General features: G+C 36.3%; 2 protein-coding genes across 2 annotated transcripts; both read left to right on the forward strand.

Moving 5' to 3' along the window:
* Positions 1-943: 943 nt before the first annotated feature.
* On the forward strand, positions 944-2,693 carry LOC140154155 (neutral cholesterol ester hydrolase 1-like). The gene is made up of 3 exons (XM_072176763.1): positions 944-1,140; positions 1,301-1,367; positions 1,886-2,693. The coding sequence occupies exons 1-3, from the start codon at positions 975-977 to the stop codon at positions 2,691-2,693; spliced, it is 1,041 nt and encodes a 346-aa protein (XP_072032864.1). The 5' UTR covers positions 944-974.
* A 2,282-nt stretch (positions 2,694-4,975) lies between these two features.
* Positions 4,976-9,578, forward strand: LOC140154923 (neutral cholesterol ester hydrolase 1-like). The gene is given in 5 exon segments (XM_072177585.1): positions 4,976-5,283; positions 7,055-7,256; positions 7,416-7,482; positions 8,019-8,307; positions 8,309-9,578. Coding segments are annotated over 5 exon segments (1,209 nt in total). The 5' UTR covers positions 4,976-5,151; the 3' UTR covers positions 8,828-9,578.
* Positions 9,579-10,027: the final 449 nt, after the last annotated feature.

The raw sequence follows: 10,027 nt of genomic DNA on the forward strand, positions 1-10,027 counted from the left end.
AGTGCCTACAGTTTCATACAATTACAATCTCTGTAAAATATTAATCAGAAAAAAATGGTTTATTTAGACAGCTAGATTGTCATTTAAAATTTCAATCCATTAATTGTACCCAGCTTCATTTCGATGAAAGTACCCAACTCGTTTTATATCTGATATCAAGTTAAGGTCGTTAAATATGTCGTACAAATGTTAATAAGAATGCAAAAACGCATAGAAACCCTGCAATGTTGCATGAAATACACACACTGGCCCCACGGCTGTTCGAACCCGCTTTTCCCAAGGCTTTAATAATTCCGCCATGAGTGATCGAAAAATGGGAGAGAAAGGGTTTTGATTTTTTCGCAAAATGATTAATTGACTTAATTTCCTGGTCATTCAGTGTGATTGAAACTTGAATAGTATAAAAATATTTTAAGCACGGATTTTTAATTATCATTGCACGGCACGGCTATGTTAAAATAGCCCCTATTGAACAAATGTATAGAAAAACTCCCGGGAAAAACTATTACAAACTTAAAGGCCCTTTCATTGATCCCAGCAAAAGCCTAAAAGTGAAGGATTTATAGTCCTAGTTATTAAAATTGTCATTAGGTATTTTTGAAATGAAAAGATTTGGTAAATAATGAGGAAAACAGTAGTAAGGCCCAATTCAAATACAGGTAGCTAATTTTTATACTGTCAGTATAATAAATTACAGATTTCATGTAAATACCATATTTTGTCTTAAATACACGGCTTTCGGTTGAACCACTAGCAGGCAATGATAGCACATCTATGACAATGATAAATGTACCATAATCTGACTATTTATTTTACGATTGTCCGGATAAGCAAATCACTGAATGGACCTTTAGATATTAAGGTGAAAGTACCATGTACCAATCGTTACAGGGCTGATCAAGACAGACCTTTTGAATAGCCCCTTTTCTTTTTACCAGACTTCACAGATACCAGAATCATGGAAATGTTTCATAATGAAAACAATTCGTGGGGATTATTTTCAAGCCGTCACACGTAACATCACCGACACGCACTTTGACGGGGTTCCTGTGCGAATCTACCAGCCATATGATAAACCTCAGAGCTCCTTGCCAGCCATAGCGTATTTCCACGGAGGGGGTTGGGTGATATGGGATATAGGTAAGTAAATATAGGCTGAGGCCAGATACTGTAGGTATGAAAGGGGTTATGGTATTAAAGATGTTGATAATGATTTTTTTTCTACATAATGATGAAGATAAATTTGTGATAGTTTGAAGTAACGTTATCACTAAAAGGCAGAATTACCGTTTCATTTCAGATTTCTTTCACGGGCCACTGAACAGTTTCTCCACAAAGATAGATCAGGTTGTTCTTGTGTATGTCGAGTAAGTTATCTATTTTCAGTTTCTACTTTTCGAGTTGCTTTTTTTACAAATAAATGTGATGTGCTACTCAGAATAATGAATATATAATATTGTTAGAGGCTATTTAAATGAGTTATAATATTAATATGTATGTAGTAATGTGGCCTGGTGCATGGTGTGTTCTAGACTACGACAATTTTTTTCCTTTTTCCTATTCAAAATTGATTGAATATGCGGGTATAAAAGCGAAATGACATTGCGTGATTGTGCTTTTGGTCGGTTCTAATCATGCTAATTGTTCATATCATATGACTGATGAGGTTCATCAGGTCTGTTGATTGAACAGCTAATAAAATTTCTTTGGCAAGACTAAAGGCAAAACTTATGTTTTTCTGCTGACAGTCAGCAGAAAAACGCACAAAATGAGGATATAAAGAGAAATGACGTGATCGTGCTTTACGGCTATTGTATACATAAGACTACATTTTTGATGATGCTGGACATGCATAATGCAAACTTCTATTGCTTTTGTATTTCAGATATCGCAAGGCACCAGAACACATCTTTCCATCAGCTGTAGACGACTGCACCAAAGCCACTTTATACTTGATTCGTCATGCCAAAGAATACCAGGTTGACACAAATCGTGTCGCTGTAATGGGCGACAGTGCAGGAGGTAACCTAGCTGCCGCTGTGTCGCAAAGACTAACACTTGATACAAAATATAAAGACGTGCCTAAATTGAAACTACAAGGTTTGATCTACCCTTGCTTGCAAGCTTTTGATTTCAATTTGCCATCGTACCAGCAGCATGGACATCATGTAGCGGTTCCTCTTACGAAAAATCTTATGATATGGTTTTGGTCTCTTTACCTCCAAGGAAATGACGAACTGGTGAAATATTTCGCCACAAATAATCACACTTCATCAAAAGCTAAGAAGTCTTCTTTTGCCGATTTTGTATCTCATGATCACATTCCAAACAAATTTAAATATGGTGAATACGTACCTCCGAAATCTGACGACTTTGGTGAAGAAGGTGTATATCAATCTATCAAGAAAACGTTGTTAAATCCAGACTTTGCACCACTTATGAGAAAAGACTTACGTGGCTTACCAGAAGCGTACATTTTGATCAGTGAATTTGACGTGTTAAGAGACGATGGCATCTTGTATGGCCACAGACTGGAAGAAGCTGGGGTTAAAGTCACCCAAAAGCACTACGATACCGGGGTTCATGGCATGATGGCTCAGTCTGGGTATTCTAGTACTTTTAACTTGTTTAAAATGGAAGTTGCAGTTGAGGCTAGAAATGATCTGGTGAAGTTTGTTCAAAATCATCTATAATAAATGGCAATAGATTAAATCTGAGCTGTTATTATTCTAATATATAAAGGATATTTTAAGCTTTGGCACAATAATACAACTTCGATACACTTGTTTAATTCTGAAAATTAACCGTTCCCTTTTTCGTTCTTCAGAAAATAATTTTATGAAAATACCTCATTTTCAATCCATTACACGGATTAAATATCAGTCAATGAGAATTCGATGCAGCAAGCAATCACTTTTGTTTCAAGCGGACATAATTCAAAACACAAATGTTAGTGAACTATCAGACAAAAGGTAATTTCTTGTGTACTGAATCATCATTGTTTTATTTTCCTTTTTTTTTAACCAGCCATGTTTTGCATTTTTGTTTCTTATGTTTTCCTTCGTGTTCCTGATAATCTCTGCTATATAAGTGTCGTTTCAAATATTGGTCAGCTTCGTCATTTTAACATTTCTTTATAGCTTTGCATTCGGCCTATTGGCTATTATTTTTCTATGCGCACGGTCAATTATATCTGTTTTGCCCCGTGATTTTGCGTACTGAATCATCAACTAGAATGCGTGTTAGGCAATGTTTTTTTTTTATCATTGTTATTTTTGACATGTTTTTTGCTTTACTTGATATCTTCTGAAGATAGCATTTCGGCCCTACAAAGAAAATAATTTATACCTCTGTTTTTTTAATATGTTTAATGATTTTTTTTAATGATTATTATTTTGACTATCTACTGAAGATAGCAATTACGGCGGGTTTATACTCGTATATACAAAAGTTAATTTCTTGCGTACTTAAGTTGGTACTACACCCCCTGATCAATTTTGTGACTAATTTTGCATTTTTTTTTTTTTTTTAACTACACACTGGTAACAAAATTATGTATATTATAGGGGCATGGAATCCAATTACTTCACTGAAATTTCAGTGATTCAAGACAAGTGGTTCATTATATATGTTAAGAAATGAGGTACATTCTAGAAGTACCTCTTTTCTTATCATAAATAATGTACCGCTTGTCTTGAGTCACTGAAATTCCAATGTAGTAACTGTATTCCTTGCCCCTATAATATGCATAACTTTTGTTACCAGTGTGTTATTATTTTTGAGAATAATACTAAAAATAGTATGAAATTACTGTAAAATATATTGGAATATTAAGTGATGATAAAATATATTTAAACGGTACGAAACAGAAAAAGAAAGAAATAATATATAAAATATAAGAATAAAGGCGTATTAAGCTAGATAATTTATTGTCAAAGATAAAAAAAAAAAAAAAACCCACATTCTGTTAAAAGTTCATTCTGTCACATTCAATCTTGATAAACATGTGGATTTCCTTGAAAATGGATTATTTGAAAGGGGGTTCCCATCTCTCATGAAATAGCTTAAACTGTATAACAAAGTTAAATGATTAATTAAAAATGACAATAAGGATTCAGGAAAGATATAGTTTGAACTTCTGTGATATGATGAACCGTCTTCGAGTTAGCCTATAAGCAAAAAATTGCTCCGCTTTTTAACAAAATGGTCTCAAATTGCAATACCTACCAACATAACAGTTCAAATAAAGATTTTAAAATTGGGTTTAAAATTTCAAAAAAGAGGGATCAACTGGTAGGCCTATAGGCCTACAGCTAGTTTTAACTGGTCAGCGGTTGGGGAAAGTTTCGAAAATGGAGCAAAATTCTATATTTTGTTCAAAATTTATAAAATTTAGGCCTACAATACAAATTTGCTGAAATAAAAGAATTTGACAGTTTCAGCATTATTTTATGGCATTTTAATTATATAATTCTAGAACAAATGGGGTCATTGGGCAGCCAAACACAAAAAGTTGGGAGGGTAGGGGTGTCATCGGGTATGAATTTTACAAGTATGGTCACTCGGCCGGAAAAAGTGAAAAATGGGCGATTGGCATGCACATACCTATATTAACTTCAAAAGATAAGTCTTACCGTTCCCTTCGGGTATGGACTCACAAAATGCAACCTAAACATTTTCGCCATAATTAAAAACAGCTAAAAGCCTACCATATTTGAAAAAAAAACTCCGTGTGTGTTGCTATATTCCTATCCTGTGCCTAGTAATAGTACTATTGTACACCGTTCTTCTTCATTTTTTTTTTAATTTCCCTCCTCTTCATGTTTCACCACAAACACATATTCCTGCTGAATTAAAGCTACCCGTATTTAAACGAGCACGATGATGATATCCACCTCGATATACAAGTGGTTCCCCCGGGGTTGACACAAGTTGAAATTCAAAGGCTGTAGCTAGCCTATTATCATATTATTACTGCACATGTTACACATCATGGTGCATTCGCTAGGCTCGCCAAATACTGAATCATCGAACTTTCTATGAATCACTGCGTGCATGCAAGCTGAGATGCGTGCGTACTGCCATAGTAAGCATTAACATTAAGCCTATAATTTATTATTACCTACGAACCCCATCGAACAGTTAAGGAGAATGCCTAGCCGAATAACCATAGCCATTATTTTGGCATTTATTGGTGTGGGTCTGTACTTCGCAACCCTACCAGTGCCAGAAAAGCTTCAGAATCCATGGACACTACGTGGGAGGGCAGCTGCCAATTATTTGGTAAGTGCATCATATTAATCCCGGGGGGGGGGACACTTCAATATGAAATGGATATAGGTGTAGGGCTGGCCGGCTGGCACGTCGCAGTAAGGGGCATTCGGTGAGAGCAAATGTACAAAATATGGGGTCATTGGGTGAGAGCATGATTTTCGGCATTCGGTGAGAGCAAAATGTAAAAAATATGGGGTCATTGGGTGAGAACATGACCTTTTTTTTTAAATGGAATCTTTGTTTTTTCAAAATAAGTAGGCCTAACAAAATTAGTGATTTAATGAAAGTTGCTGTTCAAATTGAAAAATAAGGGTATTTGGGTGACAGATCAAATGGAAAATCGTAAAAAAATATGGGGTCTTTGGGTGACAGCGACGCTGAAAAAGGGGGTCTTAACAGCCCTACAAACGCGTCACCTCCAAAGTGGGAGTGCCCAGGATATTATAACATGATATAGAGGTTATCCGTGTTCTATAAGTTGCATATCCTATCAGCGACTGTTATACCTTGCTTAGGACTTTCAAAAGAAGTACCTGCATGTGCAACCATGACTGCTTCAAAATAGCCCGCAAAAGTCTGAAAGTCATACAGGTAACTCAGAAGTCGTGCATTGAATTGGTTTGAATGAGGAATACTACGGGAATCAGCGCCCTTTGTTAGAAGTCACGCATGAGTAAAGTGGATACCCTCTATTGTGCATTGTAAAAAACCCGAGCGCGTTAATACAATTTGTGTATTAAAAGTCATTTGAGCAGTGGAGTCGGGATTATTGGAGCTCAAGATGTTCATGATGTTATATTTTGAGTTTTTAAACTGTGAAAATGGTTTCCAGAGAGAAAATTATAGGCTACTATTGAAGGAATAGTTTGACATGGAAAGACATTTGAAGACCTGAGCGCAAGAAGACCGTAAGTCCACTTGGCCCCTCAACATGTTTACACTAAAGTTACGTATAGTTTCTTAGGGTTTAGTAATGTTTAATACATGTTCCAGGGTGAAAACATCATGAAAGGTTGTGAAAGATTTGTTTTGGCCCCTGAACATATATTTACATTACCAAACTATACGAAACTCTACGCAACTTTAGTGTATACATGTTGAGGGGCCAAGTGGACTTACGGTCTTCTTGCGCTCAGGTCGTCATTTTCCTCCTTCCTTCTTAACATTATTCCTCTTCTGGAATCGTTACCCTAAATTCAAATCCTAACCCCAAAGTATATTTCTAGCACTAATCTACAATCCTAACCATATAGACCTAGAAACGTGTACCCTATTTTGTAATCCTAAATCAAAATTCTACATCTAAATTATACACCTAAAGACTTCTTCAAACGTGTACCACTTTCAAGTTATGACTCCAGCCAGCTTGGGTAGCTGTGTTAATAATCATTGCTCTACAGGGTCCATGTTGTAATTATGATAATTACTAAAGTTCTAACGAGAAGAACGTGTAGTTATGGCAGTAGCAGTGTATGGAGGTGACCATAGTTCCATCAGCACAATCTCTCTCGATTGAAGTTTATTTAATATGTTTATTAAATTTAAACACACTTCGATCGAGAGAGATTGTGCTGAGGGAACACTCTGTGAAATTTCACTCTTTGCAGAGTGATAATTTTACTCGTATGGAGGAAAATATGTGATTTTCACTCTTGGTAGATTGAAATGTCAATCTTTTCGATTGACCCGAAGAGTCACTCCGAGGAGGATTGACTTTTTCACTCTTTGGAATTTAGAGAGTATTGAATAACCCCCTCGTAAATATTTACCTTTTTACCAGACTTCACAGATACCAGTATCATGGAAATGTTTGATATTGAAAACAATTCGTGGGGATTATTTTCAAGCCGTCACACGTAACATCACCGACTCGCACTTTGACGGAGTTCCTGTGCGAATCTACCAGCCATTTGATAAACCTCCGAGTTCTTTGCCAGCCATAGTGTATTTCCACGGAGGGGGCTGGGTGATATGGGACGTAGGTAAGTAGACTACTATACTAGGTATGAAAGGGGCTATGGTATTCAAGATGTTGATAGATAATGCTGTTTATTACTACATAATGATGTCGATAAACTTGTCATATATAGTTTGAAGTATTTCGTTTATCATTTAAAAGCAGAATTACCGCTTCATTTCAGATTTCTTTCATGGGCCACTGAACAGTTTCTCCACAAAGATAGATCAGGTTGTTCTTGTGTCTGTCGAGTAAGTTACTTACTTTCACTCTCCACTTTTCAAGTTGTTTTTTACAATGTGATGTGCTACTGATGCGATAATAACGAGTACACAAATATGTTAGGGGTATTCAATATTAGGGCAAGAATTTTTGGCAAGTTAGAAAAAGGGTAATTTTGGTAGGTTGAAAAGGGTAAGGACTCGGAGCAAGCGATTTTTGGCACACATTTACACCATCAATTAATAAATTGCTCTAAAAGACTAATATGAAAACAGTAAGGAAACGTTCAAATACAAGCCTGTGCTAATTTTCATGCTCGCCACTCTCGCATTGTATGTCTAGAACATTTAAGGTATGAAATATTTAATTGAGTTAAAACTAATAGTATTATGACTATGGTAATATGTTGTGGGGCGTGTTCTAGTCATCCGCGACCATTTGTTTTTTCACAAAATTGTGGGTATAAAGCGAAATGACATTTATACGTGATCGTGCTTTATGGCTATTGTACAAATGATGCAGCTAGACATGCATAATGCAAACTTCTATTGCTTTTGTATTTCAGATATCGCAAGGCACCAGAACACATCTTTCCAGGAGCTGTAGACGACTGCACCAAAGCCACTTTATACTTGATTCGTCATGCCAAAGAATACCAGGTTGACGTAAATCGTGTCGCTGTAATGGGCGACAGTGCAGGAGGTAATCTAGCTGCCGCTGTGTCGCAGAGACTAACATTTGATTCAAAATATAAAGACGTACCTAAATTGAAACTACAAGGTTTGATTTACCCTTGTTTACAAGCTTTTGATTTCAATTTGCCATCATACCAGCAGCATGGGCACCATCTAAGCGCTCCCTCTTTCGAAAAATCTTATGATATGGTTTTGGTCTCTTTACCTCCAAGGAAATGACGAGCTGGTAAAATATTTCGCCACAAATAATCACACTTCATCAACAGCTAAGAAATCTTCTATTGCTGACTTTGTATCACATGATCACATTTCAAACAAATTTAAATATGGCGAATACGTACCTCCGGAATCTGATGACTTTGGTGAAGAAGGTGTATATCAAGCCATCAAAAAAACGTTGTTAAATCCAGACTTTGCACCACTTATGAGAAAAGACTTACGTGGCTTACCAGAAGCGTACATTCTGATCAGTGAATTTGACGTGTTACGAGATGATGGCATCTTGTATGGCCATAGACTGGAAGCAGCTGGGGTTAAAGTCACCCAAAAGCACTACGATACCGGGGTTCATGGCATGATGGCTCACTCTGGGTACTCTAGTACTTTTAACTTGTTTCAAATGGAAGTTGCCGTTGAGGCCAGAAATGATCTGGTGAATTTCGTTCAAAAACATCTATAATGAAGGGTAATAGCTTGATTAAATCAAAACTGGTATCTTTATAATATAATTTCTCACCAAACAACATGAATGATTGTAAAATTCCGCTGACCATCCTGGATTCGTCATGTTATCATTCTTTAAAAAAATGAATTTTTTGAAAGTTGAAAAAGAATTTCATACTTAGGAAGAGCGTAAAACCGATTCGATTGTTTTAAGAGGCGATAATACTGTTTAGGTTTACATCAACGAAGTTCATTTCCCGTTGTGATGCTGCTGCCATCGGATATGGTGGTAAATGGACGACACCGCCACACCACAAAGCAGCCATCACCGATAAATTACCCTGGATCAAGGGGCATAGAGAGACTAGATTTCCCTTAAAGGAGTCCAGATCACAACCCTTTGGAGAATCTATGGGCAAAAAGAGGAAGGTCAAGAGAATATAACCCGATACCACATCAGTTTCAGTTTGGTTGCATCCATTCAATTACAAATGATTTTGACAGAGTGTGGCAAGTGTTCCAAGTACTTTTTTTCCATGATTGTAGATTGAACAAAAACAGATCAGACGCTCAGTGAGGAGCGTGAACAATACTCATAATGGTGGCCGCACAAAAGATGAAGGAAAGAAAATAACTAAAACGAAAAAACTAAAGAAAACTGGAAGAAGAACTGAAAAAAAGTTGTGAAAAGTAAAAAGAAGAAAAATTTAAACAAAAACATACTGCTTCAATAAAGAATGACGGAAGAAAATGTGTTATGTCTTTACGTTCCGCTTGTTGATATCTTTTCTCCTTTTATAGGCCATATATATATTATATGTATAACCTTTGCTTATTCAAATGCTAGTAAGTTTGCTTGTGGCGGTCGCAGGTCCAAAGAGGTATCAAAATGTGCATCATTGCATCTATTGAATACATACAGTACCCAATTATTGTTAAGTTGTCAAATTATGGGCTAAAAGATACCTCTTGTGCGCAGTTTACTTCTTTGATGCAATAGCCATAAATGTGTCTCCATGGTCCTGAGAATTAAGTAGTATAGTGAGCACAATAAATTCGTCCGGGTATGTCACAGATTGATCTATCTGACAATATACGCTTTTCGAGAAAATTGCGATCGAAAATCTTCACTTTGCAAATTAACTAAAGAATACAACATGAAGAAAAGTTTCAATTTTAGTGAAATGGAAATGATAATTACTTAAGGGCTGGGGTA

Source organism: Amphiura filiformis, chromosome 6, assembly GCF_039555335.1.
Source record: "Amphiura filiformis chromosome 6, Afil_fr2py, whole genome shotgun sequence".
Taxonomy (NCBI): Eukaryota; Metazoa; Echinodermata; class Ophiuroidea; order Amphilepidida; family Amphiuridae; genus Amphiura; species Amphiura filiformis.

Excerpts from the sequence above, each read along its gene's own strand:
- LOC140154155 (XM_072176763.1), top strand. The coding sequence starts at position 975 with ATGAAAACAATTCGTGGGGATTATTTTCAAGCCGTCACACGTAACATC. Across the intron at positions 1,141-1,300 it reads TTGGGTGATATGGGATATAG|ATTTCTTTCACGGGCCACTG; the intron begins GTAAGTAAATAT and ends GTTTCATTTCAG. Across the intron at positions 1,368-1,885 it reads GTTGTTCTTGTGTATGTCGA|ATATCGCAAGGCACCAGAAC; the intron begins GTAAGTTATCTA and ends TTTGTATTTCAG.